The sequence below is a fragment of the Mytilus edulis genome, chromosome 3 (assembly GCF_963676685.1).
Source record: "Mytilus edulis chromosome 3, xbMytEdul2.2, whole genome shotgun sequence".
Taxonomy (NCBI): domain Eukaryota; kingdom Metazoa; phylum Mollusca; class Bivalvia; order Mytilida; family Mytilidae; genus Mytilus; species Mytilus edulis.
The window spans coordinates 75,796,959-75,816,897 of record NC_092346.1 but is presented as its reverse complement, the minus strand read 5'-3'; the positions used below and the strand labels follow the sequence as shown (position 1 = coordinate 75,816,897).

At 31.9% G+C, this 19,939-nt stretch overlaps 1 protein-coding gene across 1 annotated transcript in view; it reads left to right on the top strand.

The window, feature by feature from the left end:
- The window catches only part of LOC139515424 (uncharacterized), an 81,163-nt gene that overhangs the window by 8,449 nt on the left and 52,775 nt on the right, over window positions 1–19,939 (top strand). Inside the window, exons 6-9 of the mRNA XM_071304994.1 lie at window positions 4,305–4,361; window positions 8,704–8,754; window positions 16,591–16,917; window positions 17,458–17,715. Of these exons, the coding sequence (XP_071161095.1) occupies window positions 4,305–4,361; window positions 8,704–8,754; window positions 16,591–16,917; window positions 17,458–17,715 (693 nt within the window). The remainder of the gene's footprint in view (window positions 1–4,304; window positions 4,362–8,703; window positions 8,755–16,590; window positions 16,918–17,457; window positions 17,716–19,939) is intronic.

Genomic DNA, 19,939 nt, shown 5'->3' with positions numbered 1-19,939 from the left:
AAATGTTGCATTTTGTAGTTTAAACCTATTTATTCATGAAATTTACAAATATTTCAAAATGTAGGATCTGGAAACAAGCTTCACACAGTTTACATCAATCTTATTGGTTTTTTTTATTAGTATCTGTATCCCTGTGATGAGAGTTGTAACTGGAAACTTTATCAATAGAAATTTAAAACTGAATAGATTTTTCAGTCCTAACTTTCTTAAGAAAAAAAAAAATCTTACTACTGACACAAAAAATGGAAAGTGGCCCTAACCTGCAGTTCAGTGGTACACAATTAAGATTTAAAAAAACACAGAATTCAGTTGAACTTTAGATAATTAAGTATCAACTTTAATCGAATGTTTAGATTAAGAAGATGCAATTCTCTTCCATTGGTCAAAATTGAATCCTAAATTAAGGAAACGAAATTACATAAAACAACAATTGATTTCAATATTGCCAACCTTTCTACATGTTCTATCTTTTCTTTTTTTCATTCTTTATATAAAGACTATCAAAAGATACCCCCCCCCCCCCAAAAAAAAAGTTAATGTATCTGAAACACTTAAAATGTGACATTTAGTTTATGATTAGTAGTCTTCCATTAAAACTAAATTAAAAATGTTGCATTTTGTAGTTTAAACCTATTTATTCATGAAATTTACAAATATTTCAAAATGTAGGATCTGGAAACAATCTTCACACAGTTTACATCAATCTTATTGTTTTTTTATTAGTATCTGTATCCCTGTGATGAGAGTTGTAACTGGAAACTTTATCAATAGAAATTTAAAACTGAATAGATTTTTCAGTCCTAACTTTCTTAAGAAAAAAAAAATCTTACTACTGACACAAAAAATGGAAAATGTCCCTAGCCTGCAGTTCAGTGGTACACAATTAAGATTTAAAAAAACACAGAATTCAGTTGAACTTTAGATAATTAAGTATCAACTTTAATCGAATGTTTAGATTAAGAAGATGCAGATCTCTTCCATTGGTCAAAATTGAATCCTAAATTAAGGAAACGAAATTACATTAAACAACAATTGATTTCAATATTGCCAACCTTTCTACATGTTCTATCTTTTCTTTTTTTTCATTCTTTATATGAAGCCTATCAAAAGATACCCCCCCCCCCCCCAAAAAAAAATAGAAACAAGGGCCGTCTTGAAGATATTGATTTGATAATTATACAGTTTTCTCAAATTCTATGGAAATTTATCCCTTTCAAAACCCATTGTATAAAACATTTAATCAACGTGTGGTTGCCGTGATCAAAAGATCATTGGATGATTTTAAGGTTCATGACCTTTTAAGCTAACTGGATGAATTCAAATATGCTATAATAGTTATTAAAGGTACCAGGATTATAATTTAGTACGCCAGACGCGCGTTTCGTCTACATAACTAAGACTCATCAGTGACGCTCATACAGGTGTTAATGATATTGACAACTTCGTGCAATGTGAAAGGCACTGGAAGGGGATTTTTCGGTTAACAAAAAAAGAATATGTATTTTTTAATCATTAAAGAAACAGATTCTTACATACACGTAATTACTCGTGGATTATCGGATTTATCCAATCTCGATAGTTAAATTATAAATTTTAAAGTCCTCGTCGGATTTATCCAATGAAGATAGATAAATTATAAATTTTAAAGTCTGAGCTTCGGCAAAGACTTTAAAATTTATAATTTAACTATCTCGATTGGATAAAGGCAGATTCCAAATAAGAAAGTTGAAAAGTTCCCAAAAATATATTTAACAAAATCAACTTCAATGAAGTTCTGTTTTGGAATACATGTTATACTTATATAAGTAAACACTTTTTGACAAAAAATATTTCTATTCGCATTATATTTTTTAAATAAAGAACACCTTAAAAAAATGTTGCTAGCATAACAAAATTGACAGACATTTTGACGGAAAATTTTTATGTTAGAAACACAAAAAATCCTGATATTTTCAGTATTATCAAGGTTTGGATGTATATCTTGATTTTATACGAAAGGCAAATTGGAATAAAACATTTCGGAACATCTGCACCAATAAAAAAGGAATTTTAATAACTTTAAAAAAGGATTATCTTTGAGTTGCTAACATAGATTTGATAGACATGAACAATGCTGCTAACATAAAATTTGACAGAAATTAAGTTGTTGCTAACATAAAAATTAACGGACTTTTTTGTTGCTAACATAACATTTGACGGACTTTTTTGTTGCTAATATAACATTTGACAGACTTTTTTGTTGCTAACATAATATTTGACGGACTTTTTTGTTGCTAACATAACATTTGACGGACTTTTTTGTTGCTAACATATCATTTGAAAGACTTTTTTGTTGCTAACATAAAATTTGACGGACTAAAATGTGTTGCTAACATAAGATATTGACGGACTTGTTGCTAACATAAGATTGTGCTAACATAAATAAATTTGACAGACAATATATATTTGACATTTTTAACCAACATTGGAGATTTTATCCTAGTTGAAAGTCATATTAAGAACTCCTGCAAAATACTGCTGCCTGAAATTTAAAAAGATTTCAACCCAGGACAGATAACTCTAATTTGTAGCACATCCAAATGTTGCTAACATAAAATGTCAAGTTTGACAGAAATTATGTTAGCAACAGAATTGATAAAACTATTGATTAAATAAAGTAAATTGAAATTTCAAAAATGTGTATGTTTAATGTACATTATTAAATACAATTTTAACAGGCTTATATAAGTACCTACAATGATGTGGCAAGATTTTATGAACCTGTTGCTATCATAAAATTTATTGATAGACAAGCATCTAATAAGTAATGTATTTGAAATTGGAAAAAATATATATCACAGATGTTTTTAACAAAAGAAAAGCAAAAGATTTAGAAACAGGGATGTTTGAATAATCAAACTACACTAATAAAAACCATTATACCAGTGTCAACTTAAAGCATCGTAAAACATGAACCTTGTGTCAAAAAATTGGAAGTAATTTCCGTCAAACAGTTCAGATTTTTCATCTTGTTTTGATCATTTCTACTTTTAATGGTAACAATCATATCCAATAATTGGTTTTCTTGCTTAATATAACATTCTTATTCAATATAACATTCACACATTATCATTCAAATAACAGTTAGTATTATTTTTCTTAATTTGTTCTTTTTGACGGAATTTTTCATTTCTTTTTGGAATCTGCCTAAATCCAATAATCCACTCGTATCAATGTAAGAATCTATATTTATCAAGACTATGTATAACCATGCAATACTCACAGAATGCTTGTTATTCATGGGATACAAATTTCCATGTATTTTATGTATATGAAGAAACCACAAATTTAAATGTTCAACAAAATATATAAAAATTTAAAAGCTTGATCCACAACAAATACAATTTTCTCAATTTTGGAAAACAAGTACTGTTTAGAAAGGAATGAATCTACACTTAAAAACGTCAAATCTGTATATATTTTTGTCATGCATCCTTAAGTTGCGAGGCTCTAGTTTAAAAAAAAAATACTTTTCACACTTTTCCTTAAAAAAAAACAATGAAGCAAACATAAGATAATTGATATTTATAGATTATCGTTGATTATCTCAACGAGATTGATTTTCTCGCTTGAGCTGGTACAGCGAAAGTGAGAAAAGCAATCGAGTTGAGATGATAAATGATAATCTGTTTATCGCTATTTTACCTATGACGACGTTGTCAATTTCAATGTCAATTTCGTTAGCAACGCCACGTGACCTCCTTAGTTTCTAGCGATAATTTTTCTATCTCAAGCGAGAAGCATGATATGAAAATTATCACAAAAAAAGATCAAAGGAAAAATGCACAAAATAGCGATAAACCTTTTTATCAAGTATTAAAGCTTTGTTTGCATAAATACTTTCTCAGCTGTGTGCAGCAGTAGTACATATGTTAATAACGTGACTATATTTTTCACTCAAAAACTTTTTGAATTTAATCAGTTTGATATTGATCTTGTAAACTAAATCATGGTGGTGCTTATTAGAAAAGTTTATTAGATGTTTTACTAAGTTCAAAAAATAAGATATGTTCATTGTTGACACAGACAACTTGATAAACCCTAAAGGATTTTAAATTGAAGCTGTGGTATAGGAAACATTGTACAGTACATTTACTTGCATATTATTTTGTAGTTACATGGGATATAAAGGATGATTTAACCTGTTATTGAATGATCATTCTACTGCCATATGAATATAACGTTTCAGTATGCTATGAATAAACCAACATCAGTAGTGTTGAAATGATAGATTTAGATTAAAAGAATTCTTTTTATATTTTCAGACAGTAAGAACAGAAGAAATGCCATCTGTGTCATTCTACTCCTTGTACTAATCTACAGTAAGTACAAATTTCAATAATATAAAAGAAGAGCTTCCATGCCTTCATTTAATGGATTAATTTGCAAATTAATGGCTGATGAAATGGGGTACCATTTTAAATCTCCATGTCAGAGCTGCTGGTAATTTTAGCTGGCCACTCCAAATGTTTTGGTACAGCCCGTAACAGAGAAGTATTCGAATTGATGTTTCTTTACCGTCAAAATTAGCTACGTTATCGACAAACTTAATTGAGTAGTGACCGAATTATTGGTACTTTAACGTTAAAAAGATTGACAATGCTGACAAACTTTCATGTGTCGATAATCAAGTTTAATACCGATAATATTGAAAATAATTCTAATAAAAATATGTCCATGCACCATTTCGATTGGGCGAAAAGTAGTCATTTCTTCAAAGTCAGAACAGAAAAAAAAGATTTATGGAAGGACGTCTTGATAGTATTATTTCCTTTACAATTTTACCCAAAACTAAAAGAAATATACTGGTAAAGAATTAAAAAGGTGTTAAATAGGAATGAAGTCCTTTATTTTTTCGGACTACAATGTGTAACGTATGTGTGATGGATTTGAATTCAATCAATAACTTTGAAATGTTTTCTCATATGTATACACAAAAGGGAGGACTGGTATTTGTACTTCTGTTAGAATATGTCTTCGTCCGCAGAGGCGGATTTAGGGGGGCCCAGGGGGCCCGGGCTCCCCCCTTTTTGGGAAAAAATTTGGTTGCTTATATAGGGAATCACTGAAGCATGACTGGAGCTGGAGAGGCCCCCTCTTAGGTCAGTCAGTGGGCCCCACTTATGAAAATTTCTGGATCCGCCACTGGTCCGTTTCACATGGCAAACTTTTTTTTAGTACAATTTAAACGGGAAAATTTTGTTGAGAATTTATTTTGATATGACAAAATAACGAGCAAAACTATTTCTTGCAATGGCACACACAGAGAATATTTGGATTTCTAGTTCGGGTTTGAAAAAGAAATTTCGCCTTTTCTTGAGCCTGTTTTGTACATTTAGTTTAACAGATATGATCCAATGGAAATTTTCACATGGAACCTTTGGTAAATAGGAAAATGAAAAGATATGGGGTAATTTACAGAGAGACCACACTCCATCCATGAGAAAAACGGATGGAATTTAAAAATCTAGTCTAAGAGGTCTCCACAAGGCTTTCAACAAGGGTGGAATCTCACTCCTTCTGAAAAGTTCTAAATCGCCCTAACGTGTACATACGTTTGGTCATCAAGAGATTAATTCTGGTTTCTCTTTTTGTGTGTCATAAACATTCAAGTCGGATTTGAATTTAATTTACCGAAACATTTCCGTACATTAAATCATAGGACGGTCAGAACATTTTAAGGACGCAACAGATCGAAGTACAATTTTAAGTAGTAAATAGATGTGCAATAATTCAGCTTCCTGTACATGTTCATGAAGTTCTAAATTTTGAATGTTGATTTCTTTAAAAAAACACCATTTTTTTACAATGAAAAATCTCAAAATGTCCGTTAACAATGAAAAAAGTTTGACCATGAAAAATCACATATCTAAGAAAAGCAGTCGTTTTAATAATTGATTATAAGAAAGTTTCAGTATATCATGTCAAAGGAGTAGGTCCAGTAAGACCTCTTTTTGGCCCCAAAATATAGCCGTTTTAAAAAATTGTTAAACTTTTAGTTATTTATTGGACATGAGAATGCTTCTGCTACATAAATATGGGCTGTTTTTGACAATACAATGCGCATATATCGGGTACTAGCACCATAAAGTCATGATAAATTACTGAAATCTTCACAATTCTATCATTTTTGTTTAATTTAAGACGGTTTTCGTTTAAAACGAAAGTGGCCGCATTCGTGTTCATCCTTAATATTGAAATGTAAGTTGTATTTTTTGATAATACATAACATATATAAAGGTTTAGGATGAACACGGATGCGGCCACTCTCATTTTTGACAAAAACAATCTGAAAAGTGACATTTTTCGGCATATTTGGTAGATTTTTCACATTTGAGCTTGAATCGGGTCGTTTTTAATGACTAAATCAGTTAAAATCTTAAGTGTTTAAAAAGTGGTCAAAATCTTCAGATGAACCTGAAATTTGAGGCCAAAATCGGTCCTTACCGGAACTACTCCTTTCTTTTATTTGAGAGTTTTCCTTTAGTTACAAATGTAGCTCCATGTCTGATGGTGAAATAAAAATGAATGTCTCAGAAAGTGGTGAATTATTTTCCATAAATGACAGATGAGTCAGGCCAAACTTAGTAACTTACAGTAAACAGACTACTGTAACATTGACGCACTCGTCGAACTGTTTAAAAGATTTGTGTTTATGACCAAAAATTTATAAACAAAATTTCGACAATTTTAAACAGAAGAGATTTGAAAATAAATTTAACTTTAAATAAACACTGAAATAATTTTAATACCTCGAAGGTGTAAAGAATAAACCAACAATCTCAATCTTTAAAAGTGTCTTCCGTGATTGCACTAACCGACGAGTTCATGTTTACAGTAGAAACAGTGGATGTGACTCCAATAAATTCATTATCATTGTAGTCATGAATTTTTATCGCTTATATTAAATTGATAAAGATTTTATCGAGGTCGCACCAACTGTGTCTACAGCTAAGATCAGTTACATGTAACATGATCTATCATGTCGATTCGCACGACGAAGCCATTGTTTAGGACAGAACACACATTCTAGATTATGTATTTTTGTTTCCGTCAGTTCGAAAGTATTTGATCATTTCATAATATGTGTCATGAACAAAGACATATGTTCGATTGAATAATGATTTCCTCGTAACAAATGATAGAAATTTCGGAGATCCCGTATTTGATTCTTTGTCGTTAAAATGAAAATGCCAATGATAGAGGTTGATTATAAAAAATGTTTTACTGTGTTAAAAAAAACTTCGACTTAAACAATGAAATTTTACACGTTGGACATGAAATATTTTGTCGATGAAGAAAATTAAATTATGTCACTAACCACTTCTGAAATAAGTTTGTCGATAACGTAACTTTAATATTCTGACGGTAAAGAAACGCAAATTCGATCACTTCTCTGTTACGGGCTGTACAATGATTTAAAAACCTTTCCTTCCAAAGGCTATTCATGCACATTTTATGATTGATGAATGATGACAAAATGAAGGTTTAATTCTATATTTACGATTTATACTTCTCCTATTCAGGAATTATGTTCTTTGATTGATTGAAAAATTGCACTTTTATGTGAGTACCTTGCAAGGTCCTCATGTCTGTCAGACAGTTTTCACTTGACCTTGACCTCATTTCATGGATCAATGAACAAGGTTAAGTTTTGGTGGTCTTGTCCATATCTCAGATACTACATGTATAAGCAATAGGGCTAGTATATTCGGTGTATGGAAGGACTGTAAGGTGTACATGTCCAACTGGCAGGTGTCATCTGACCTTGACCTCATTTTCATGGTTCAGTGGTTATAGTTAAATTTTTGTGTTCTGGTCTGTTGTTCTCATACTATATGCAATAGGTCTACTATATTTGTTGTATGGAATGATTGTAAGGTGTACATGTCTAGCTGTCAGATGTCATGTGACCTTGACCTCATTTTCATGGTTCAGTGGTCAAAGTTAAGTTTTTTGAGTTTTGGTCTTTTTATCTAATAATATATGCCATAGGTCAACTATATTTGGTGTATGGAAATATTTTATGATCTTTATGTCAGTCGCGCAGGTTTTATTTGATCGTGACCTCATTTTCACGGTTCATTGCACAGTGTTAAGTTTTTGTGTTTTGGTCTATTTTTCTTAAACTATAAGTAATAGGTCAACTATATATGTTGTATAGAAGCATTGTTAGCTGTACATGTCTGCCTGGCATGGATCATCTGACCTTGACCTCATTTTCAAGGTTCATTGGTCTTTGTTTAGTTATCTTGGTTAATGTTAAGTTTATGTGACAGTTGTTATAATGCTTACCGGTAGCTTTATACTTAGGACTATCAACATAATATCAGTGATTAGTATAGAAGGCGAGACATTTCAGCGTGTGCACTCTTGTTGATGAAGTTGAAGTCCGAACAACTTGAAACTTAGTATACATGTTCCCTGTGATATCATCTTTCAAATTTTCGTGCCAAATAAGTGTTTTTATCCCAATATCATAGTTCATTGAACATAGAAAAAAATAGTGCGAGTGGGGCATCCATGTACTATGGACTCATTCTTGTTTTATCTTTAAATAAAGATGTACATGTAATACAGTAATAGCAAAACTATTTATAACTACTATTGTAAACTTTTATTAAATCTGTATATTGAATAATTTGAATATTATTATTTTTGCAGTTGTTACCATGGTTTTGTTTTACTTAGGGAATAGATACAACAGATACAATGGTATGTAAATTTATAAGCCCTGTAATGATCTTTATAACTTTGATATGGATGTAAGTCTAAAAATTGATGTGGATGTTATTCCTTATATCAGGCCCGTAGCCAGGAATTTCCAAGGGTTGGGGGGGGGGGGGGGGGGGGCTGGTTATTTGGACTCATGAACTCGACTTTAACAGTCACAATTTGAACAGAACATTGGCTTTTACAGTCACAATTTGGTTACCCACCTGGCTACGGGTATGTATATCAAACTACTCTTTGTAGTATGAAACCATGGATGACCATATTATATAATATATCTTATTTAAGTTACTTTGATGGTATGGCTCATTCATTGGTCATTGAGGACATTTAATTATCTCTGCTCTGACTTAGTTTTGCTCTTCCCTTAGTACCACAACTTTGGCAACAAGGGGTGTTATAGTGGGTCTTAGGTGATATTAAATCACAATAATAGTAATAGTAGTATCAATTTTGTTGGGAATTTACTTTGCATTTAAACATTTTCTGTTCATGTTATAACAATTGGTCAGTGTTAAAACCTATGAAATACAGCGGTATTCAAAGACTTGAAAAACCTGGAATCTTCAAAATATGGTCAATGTGTATATACTGCAATACAAAATTAAACACAAAGTATTTACTTGGATGAAAGTATTCTAATTTATTTTATCATGCCAGGTTAGAGTACTAAAAGAATTAGATGAGGCTTCTAGATGAAATACTGTTGTTGACTTCCTTTTCTTCTATAATAGAAATTTCGGTGAAAATTAACAGAACTTATGACCAAGCAATCAGTGATGATCACGTTACACTAAAAATTACTATGTGTTATATCATAATTTCAATTGCAGGTGAAACAAATATTGATAGATTGATACACATCATAATTTCTTATTCTATCAAAAAACTTTCAAAACCCTCTGTCAATTTTTCTAACTGTTGGGCTGGACACTCTTTTAAAATTTCTTTTACTTTTTTTGCAGGGTTAAAATTTCAACAACTTCTGTTGTTTATAATTGTAATATGAGATTACACTCTGATTTTGTGGAAAATATGATTATGTCACATTATCATGATTATTGGGGTAAAGTTTGAAGGTGGTCAGAAAAATGGCAATTAATAGGTTAAGCACAATGACTAACTGCAGGACAATTGTGGGCTACTTCATGGTATGGGTTTAACTCATTGTTGTAGACCATAGGATACCCTTATTGCTTACAGTCATTTATTTGATCCCAGGTGGATCATTAGTTGTTTCAATGACAATCATTCTACATCTCTTTATTTTTATAAAATGTATTTCATCATTTTTAACCAGATTTTCAAAGGTTGTTGGTTTGTGGATGAACAGCAGGCAGTTGGGCAGCTCATTTACATGAAAACACTTTGACAACATTTTTGTAAATTTAGATATATGTTTTCTCCTCTGACAAATTAAAGGTTAAGTTCAATTTTCATGGTTTTAGCTTTTCTCCTTGTAGAGTAATTTTATTTTTTTAATAGTCAATAGTGGTACTCCATTGAAGGCCCTTTGAACAGAACTGGTCTATGAAATTTATATAAACTCAAATAAGAAGAAGAAACGAGAAAAAAATCTCCAAACTGATTATGAAACAAAAAATACAGATTTTGCTCTTCTTTAATAGAAATGTATTTTTGATTATCATGTGTTTAGTAATGTGATAACTTTTTGAATTTGAACTTTTGGAAAATATATCAAATTTCTGGGATACTTACCCCCATTTTATGACCCTACAGGCATGACAGGAAAGGAAAATGAAAAAAAGTGCACTGAGTATAAAACCAGCAGTTGTAAAAGGACTGTATATATCTTTGCTTCAGTTTTTGTGTCATGAATATATATGCCATTTCCCTATCTCCATTACTGGTTACCTAATTTGCTCTAAATCAGGATATAAATTTAATGATACACTTTAGCATTGTTATCGATTGTTATAAAAAAGTACAATCTCAAAAAAAGATTTTACAAACTAAGTCTTGAAAATATTTGAATTAGGTAACATTCATTTTTATTGGAAAATTGTTATTAGGAATTTTGTTTCAATTAAAATGTTGTGGTAAGATAACTCACGTAAATTTAAGTTTTAAACATTTTATGATTCTAGAGAGACAATTAAATTTATTTTATCATAAAAAGTCTTTTTCGAAAAAAAAATGTAGGTTTCATTTTAATTTCTCTCTTGAACCTTTGACATAAATTTAAGGTTTCTGGAAGAAAGTTGTGGTTGTAGTGTTTTGTTTGTCATGGCTGCTGTGTGTGAGTGATATGGGTGGAGTTTCAAAGCATACATGCACATTACTAGGGAATCAAGTCGACAAAAGAAATCAATTCTGACACTGCTTAGTGTATAAAAAAATATGTATAAGTAACAGAATCAATGCTGCTGGAGATTAAGGGATGCAGGCAATAACTAAAAACTTTATATCCCTGACCAATAGAATGACTACAGATGGAGAAATATAACAAATGTATTACCGCTTGTAAATCAATGCAAAATTACAAGTGAACAATAGACCAATTATAAAGATTCAAAATTATCAATATAACCATCACTAAGGTACATTTGTTTAAAATATTTCAAACCAACCCAGAAAAATGCACCAACTACTTCATGTTCATAACTCATAATTTATAAGGGTCGGGGCAAGACCTTTTTTGGGACGTCGGGATGAGGTGTTTTTAAGCTGGAGATTTCAGGATTGACCCTTTTGGGATCCAGGAATTTAACCAAACTTGGCAACAATAATCCTTGGGGTATCTAGTTTAAAAAATGTGTCCGATGACCTGGCCATCAAACCAAGATGGCCGCCATGGCTAAAAATAGAACAGGGGTAAAATGTATATTTTGGCTTATATCTTTAAAACCAAAGCATTTAGAGCAAATCTGACATGGGGATAAAATTGTTGATCAGGTCAAGATCTATCTGCCCTGAAATTTGCAAACGATTCGGACAACCTGTTGTTGGGTTGCTGCCCCTGAATTGGTAATTTAAAGGAAATTTTGCAGTTTTTGGTTATTATCTTGAATACTATTATAGATAGAGATAAACTGTAAACAGCAATAATGTTCAACAAAGTAAGATCTACAAAAAAATGAATATTACCATAATTGTCAATTGACCCCTTAAGGAGTTATTGCCCTTTAAAGACAATTTTACACAATTTGTTAATCAAGTTTGTTAACATTTAAAAAATCTTCTACTTTGAAAGTACTGGGCCAATTACCTTTAAACTTTAACTAAATGTTCCTTCGGGTATCTTGTTAAAAAAGCGTATCCGAAGTTTGACCCATCGACAAACATGGCCACCATGGCTAAAAATATAACATAAGGGTCAAATGCAGTTTTTATACGACTGCAAACAAAATTGTGCATAGTATAATGGTATCATGTCGTCTGTGTAGTCGTCGTCCGAAAACGCATTTAGTTTCCAAACAATAACTTTAGTTTTAGGCAATGGATGTCTTTAAATTTTTACCAGAAGGTTTGATACCACTAAAGGAAGGTTGGGATTGATTTTGGGGGATTTAGTCCCAATAGTTTAAGGAATTAGCGGCCAAAAAGGGGGCCCAATATAAGCATTTTTGTACTTTTCAAACAATAACTTGTGTTCAAGTGTATGAATCTCTCTGAAATTATACTACAAGTTTCCATACCATGAATGAATGGTAAGTTATGACTTTGGGGGGGGGGGGGTTATAACTCAAAATGTTTCGGAATTAGGGGCTAAAAAAGGGGAAATTAGGGGCAAAAAAAGGGGTGGAAAATAGGTTTTCCTGACAATAACTTTAGATTTTTTGAATGGATCTCTATAACTTTTTACCAGAAGGTTCAATACCACTAAAGGAAGGTTGGAATTGATTTTGGTTTTTTTAGTCCCAATAGTTTAGGAATTAGCGGCCAAAAAGTGTGGCCACAATAAGCATTTTTGTAGTTTTCAAACAATATCTTGTGTTTAAGTGGATGAATCTCTCTGAAATTATACCACAAGTTTCCATACCATTAAGGGATGGTTAGTAATGACTTTGGGGATTATGGCTTAAAAATTTTTAGAATTAGGGGCAAAAAAGGGAAATTAACGGGAAACTAGGTTTTTCTGATCAATGGACATTTTAATTAAGACAATTTGAAAGCAGTGTAAGGGAGGCAATTCAGAAACAGTTAACATACAATGTTTGGTATGTTCAGATTTACCTCCCTAACACCACTTGTAAATAATGTATAAAGAAATGTCAGGTTTGGGACTTTTTGCAAATAAAAGGGCGGTGGTAGTAGTTTTCATTTTTTTCCCACAAATTTGTCAAATTCCAAATTTTTGAAAATTTGGAAGAAGAAATCTTTGATTGCACATAATTGCATAATAAATTTGTAAAATCTTGATATTTTTTTAGTGTCAGAAACTCATATTATGTCAAGAATTTGATCACAATCCAAATTCATAGCTGTATCAAGCTTAAATGTTGTGTCCATACTGGCCCTAACTGTTCAGGGTTCGACTTCTGAGGTCGTATCAAGCTGTGCCCTGCAGAGCACCTGGTTGGCTTATATCTCAAAAACTAAAGCTTTTAGAGAAAATCTAACATGTGGTATGATTGTTCAATTGCTCAAGATCTATCAGCCCTGAAATTATCAGACAAATCGAACAACCCATTGTTGGGTTCCTGCCACTAAATTGGTAGTTTTAGCTAAATTTTGCAGTTTTTATGCCCCACCTACGATAGTAGAGGGGCATTATGTTTTCTGGTCTGTCCGTCCGTCCGTTCGTCCCGCTTCAGGTTAATGTTTTTGGTCAAGGTAGTTTTTGATGAAGCTGAAGTCCAACCAACTTGAAACATAGTACACATGTTCCTTGATATGATCTTTATAATTATAGAGCCAAATTAGACTTTTGACTCCGATTTCACGGTCCACTGAACATAGAAAATGAAAGTGCGAGTTTCAGGTTAAAGTTTTTGGTCAAGGTAGTTTTTGATGAAATTGAAATCCAATCAACTTGAAACTTAGTACACATGTTCCCTATGGTATGATCTTTCTAATTTTAATGCTAAATTAGATTTGTTACCCAATTTTACGGTCCATTGGACATGGAAAATAATAGTGCGAGTGGGGCATCCGTGTACTTTGGACACATTCTTGTTTGTTATTATCTTGAATTTTATTATAGATAGATATAATGTGTAAGCAGTAATAATGTTCAGCATAGTAAGATCAACAAAAAAGTTAATATGATGAAAATTGTCAATTGAACCCTTGAGGAGTTATTGCCCTTTAAAGACCATTTTACAGAATTAGTTCAAAAAGTTTGATAACACTTATAAATCTTCTCAACTGAATTACAGGTGAGCGATTCAGGCTCTTGAGAGCCTCTTGTTGAATTGTAAAATCCAATATTAATTATTTTCATACGACCGCAAAATTTTTTTGTGGTCGTATATTGGTATCACATCGTCGTTGTAGCTGAGCGTCGTCCGATGACGGATGATTTCAGGATATTAACTTAAGTATAGGTAAATAGAAATCAATTAAATTTAAAACAATGTTTATAACCACAAAATGTTGGGATTTATTTTGGGGGTTATGATCCCATTGGTATTGGTTTAGGAATTAGGGACCCAAAGGGGCCCAAAACATACATTTATCTAGTTTCGGGACAATATGTTGTGTATTATAGTATTTCAATTACTCTGAAATTGTACCACAATGTTCATACCATTAAGTAGAAGGTTAGGAATTTTTTTAAGGGTTATGGGGCAACCAGTCTAGGAATAAAGGGCCAAAAAGGGGCCAAAAAACCAGCATTTTTGAAGTTTCAGGACAATAAGGACGGATGGATTGGAAATTTTGAACACTGGTAACTTTTGAACCAGAGGTCCGATTTAGAAAAATAATAGCCCAAAATGTTCGTCTCAAGAAGCTGATGAAATACAAAATTTGCAATATATTTCCTGTAAATAAATGGGCCTGGGCTCTCTATTAAAGGACAATTTAGACAATTTAAAGCAGTGTAAGGGAGGTAATCCAATTCCAATTAACATTTAAAGAATCCTGTGATATATATATTGATTACTTGATTAACTCCCTTACACTGCTTGAAAGATATGTTAAAGGAAGTGATAATTGTCTTGAGATGTTTAGCTGTAAATTTATTTTTAGAAGTTACTGTCAATTAATATTAATTTTAACCATGAGTGTAAGTTATTTTATATTTTAATACTTTATGATGTATTTAAATGAGAAGTTATTGTTGCCAACTTAATTAGAAATTTGAATTGAGATTATTTTTTGAATAAGGGATTGGGGGAGATGAAAAAAAATGGGGAGGGGTGGGGGTAAAATTTATCTCATTTCAGATTTCAGAAGTTAAAAAGCGTTTTTCTTCAAATATTTTTTTGAGGGTATTTATATTCAACAGCATAGTGTATTGCTCAAATGCAACAAAAAAGTTTTTAAGTTCATTAGACCACATTCATTCTGTGTCAGAAACCTTTGCTGTGTCAACTATTTAATCATAATCCAAATTCAGAGCTGTATCAAGCTTGAATGTTGTGTCCATACGTGTTCTTATTTGTATTTGGAGACAATTGTTAGTAATTTGATAACCCATCATTGCAGTTTTACATTTGATTATGATGAAATTTATCTTGAATATAAAACAATCAAAAGATTTTTTTTATATATCATTGAAACCCGGGGATTAAGATACAAATTCAACAAAAAATAAAGAAAAAATGTTTTATTTTGTTTCAAACATATAATTATAACAAGAATGTGTCCAAAGAACATGGATGCCCCCATTCGCACTATCATTTTCCATGTTCAATGGACCATAAAATTGGGTAACAAATCTAATTTGGCATTAACATAGAAAGATCATACCATAGGGAACATGTGTACTAAGTTTCAAGTTGATTGGACTTCAACTTCATCTAAAACTACCTTGAACAAAATCTTTAACCTGAAACTGGCACTTTCATTTTCCATGTTCAGTGGACCGTGAAATTGGGGTCAATAGTCTTATTTGGCTCTATAATTAGAAAGATCAAATCATAAGGAAAATGTGTACTAAGTTTCAAGTTGGTTGGACTTCAGCTTCATCAAAAACTACTTTGACCAAAAACTTTAACCTGAAGCGGGACGAACGGACGAACGAAGGCACAGACGGACGGAAGGACAGATGAGAAAGCATAATGCCCCTCTACTATCGTAGGTGGGGCATAAAAAAAGAATAAATAAATAATATTTTGCTGTTAATAGTCAGTTTAGACCATTTAAGTAAATTAAAATCTAAACAACATCACTGGTGTATTATTGACTTGCAAGTTGATAATTCAATTAACTCATTTAAAGTCATATTAATACAACTTTTATGTCAACATTGAGAAGTGAAACAAGGGAGTCACCAGGCTCAAATACATGGCCATCTGCAGTCTTCAGTGATCATCTCAATGGATAATTAGATGGTGTGCTCTAAAATATGTAGGATATTTGTAGTAATTTAAATATTGGTTTTAGTATGTTATTTATAAAATATGAGAATTTTGGTTAAATCAGTGAACATGAATTTGACTGCTAATGCCTCTGTAAGTTTTACATCACCTAGCTAAAGAAATGTAACATTTTCTTAATAGCAAACAAGTATTGCCATACAAAGAAAAACTGATATTTAACAATAAACTAGAAACTAAAAAATAAAAATGCATACCAGTAAATTATAACTTTAGAAACCATACTTGAGTTGTGGTACTTTATCAGTTTAAAAGAGAAACTAATAAATGTAATAAATTAATTTGTGCAAGATAAATATTTCTTTTAAAGGTCATTTGAGAATTAAAATAAAAACAGAAGTCTACACAGAATACATTGGCAGTTTTATCACATTAATGGTGGAACTTGTTGAAAATAAAACACTGACTGGGTTCCTTTTTGGATGTCCTGATGTTGGTGAAATAAGATGGAGGAAAAATGGAAATAATATTGACTTGTCTAAGGATGGGGATAAATACAGTATAAGTTCAGATTCAAAGCCTGATTTAAGCATAGCAAATTTACATGTTGATGATGAAGCAAAATACACATGTTGCATAAAAAATAAAGCTGGCAAGGTGTTTTGTTCTAAACTCATTACAGTACTAGTATTGGACAGTAAGTATATGCATATAAGATAATGACTGAGCCACAGCTTAGAAAGGTCTGTATTTGACAGCTACTTTTTGATTGACAGCAAATACATTGTTTTTCTTATTTTGTATGGAATCATAGTGTCATGTTTCATATTAATCTAAAGGGTCTGTGTCTTAAAATTGCTGAAGTAAATGATGAAATTTTAATCAGGAGTATTCAATATGAAAATAATCAATCAAATCTGTTGACTTGAAGTAGATCAGTGAGATAGTAATTTTGCATACACAATGCAAGTGAAGCCAACAAACGCTGTTTTACTCCATGTTCAAAGTATATTGGTATACAGCAATAAAGTGCAAAAAAGACCAGAAGCATGCATCTGTATTGTGCTTCAATTTTGAAAATATTAGACTGACCGCAAAAAAAGGTAGACGTCTTGTTATAAAATTTGAAATAACTCTGGTTGTAATATAGCCTTTTGGTACTGATACCAAGTAAAGCAATCACCTATCAATTAATAAGGAAAAAGTGTTAATAATAATAATCTTTGTGTCTGTTTAGGTAGTGCTATATTAAAACATATTCCAACTGAAGTACAACAACATGGGAGAGAGGCCATACACATGTTTAAAAAGGATTTGAAGACTGGCGTTTGTGAACAAAAGGTTATGGTCCTTATCATTATTGGTACTAAATCTTCTGGGAAAACATCATTATGGCACAATCTACTAGACAAAAGACCAAGCCAAGAGAGCAAGTCAAATGATATCCTAAATAAGTTTTATTTAACAGTGAAGAATGGACAGTGGAAAGTACTTGGTATGTATTTATATAATAAAGAATGTTATCATTGATTTTTATTTGACTGCAAAAAAAATGTGTTCATTTATTGCTGACAATGCCATCATGTAATTGTTGCTGTTTTCTGAAACTATTTGGACATTAACTTTAGTATCAGTGAATGGATCTCTATAGATTTAAAAAAAAAAGGTTCAATAGCACAAAAGGAAGGTTGGGATTGATTTTGAGGGTTATGGTCCAAACTGTTTAGCAATTAAGGGTAAAAAGGGTTCAAAGAAGGCATTTGTCTAGTTTTTGGACAATAACTTGCGTATAAGGTCTAAGGACACAGTTATTGTCCTTTGATTTGCGTTGTCTACGAATATAGTCCCTAGTGTGAACAGTGTATAACTTGCATTTTTTTTTATGCTTTCCAAATTGATTTTTTGATATTTAATGCATTAAATATTAAGTAGGGGGATGAAATAGCATGTTAAAAAAATTTGGGTGCTGAATCTTTAAGTTAAGTAGTGATTAGGTCATGTAGGTCCAGTTAATAAAGGTAAAGATTTAGTACATCTGACGCTGTCAAACTGAATTTTAGACCCTTTCAACACAGAATTGTCAATATTTTGAGTTAGAGCTGGTAGAAGAATCTATAATTTTAGTATTATTTGTCTCAATAGTAGTACACTTCACAGTAAAAAAAAATTGAGATAAGGCAGGTGCGATTTTTTTAATTTGAATTTATCGTCTAAAGGTGTAATACCACCATTGATTTTTCCCTATTAGTCTTTGTTAAATTGGCACTTTTAAAAAAAATTGTATAGTATTTACCTTTATTTCAACCAAAGATATACTTTGCATGTATAAAGTTTAATCCTTTCCAGTGATACAGTGAAAATTTCACACTACATTTCATTGCATATAAGAAAGTAACCAGCACCGGAAGTAAACAACCCAATTTTTACACTGTTATTTACTGGTTACCTGCTTTGGTAACTATGTAACCTTAACGCTCCAAAATATTTTATAAGACCATCAAATAAAAAAAGAATGCTGCTTTCAGACATCCAACATACATATTTACGACTCAGAAAAATTTAAGTGCACTGAAATGCAGGGTTAATTTTCTACAACTGTCAAATTCAAGGGAATATTTTTTATGCCCCACCTACGATAGTAGAGGGGCATTATGTTTTCTGGTCTGTGCGTCCGTTCGTCCGTCCGTTCGTCAATTCGTCCGTTCGTTCGTTCGTCCGTTCGTTCGTCCGTCTGTCCCGCTTCAGGTTAAAGTTTTTGGTCGAGGTAGTTTTTGATGAAGTTGAAGTCCAATCGACTTCAAACTTGGTACACATGTTCCCTATGATATGATCTTTCTAATTTTAATGCCAAATTAGAGATTTTACCCCAATTTCACGGTCCACTGAACATATATTTATATATAAGTCAGGATAAATCAATGGAAAATGAAGAAAAAAAATACCCAATAAAATGTGGTATGGAACCTTGTTGTACAATTTCAGACAAATTCATACACTTATTGTGTACCTCCTACCATATCAGTATTTGTTGTTTCTTTATATAGATACAAAAATAATTTAATTATGTTAGAACCAGCATAGCCTGAATAAGAAAAGTCTCTATTTGGGCTCTAAGTTTGTAAATGATTTAAAAGCCACAACACACAAAATCCAAAATTGACCCAAACCTTGGTATTGAACCTTTTGGTACAATTTCATAGATATCCATTGACTAATAGTTTAAGGTTTAAAAACCGTAGAAACCTTGTTCCTACTCCCCTTTTTGCCCCTGATTCCTGAATGGTTTGGGCCATAACCCTCGAAGTCATTCCCAACTTTCCCTTTGTGGTATGGAACCTTGTGGTACAATTTCATAGAAATCCATACACTTATGACCAGAGAACACAGTTATTTTGTAGTGCATTTCTTTTAGGTGTAATACCACCAAATCATGGTACGTCACATCCGGTTGCATACGAAAGTAGGCCTAAACACGAATGTGTCCTCAGTACATGAATGCCCCACTCGCACTATCATTTTCTATGTTCAGTGGACCGTGAAATTGGGGTAAAATCTCTAATTTGGCATTAAAATTAGAAAGATCATATCATAGGGAACATGTGTACCAAGTTTGAAGTCAATTGGACTCCAACTTCATCAAAAACTACCTCGACCAAAAACTTTAACCTGAAGCGGGACAGACAGACGGACGAACGAACGGACGAACGGACGGACGAACG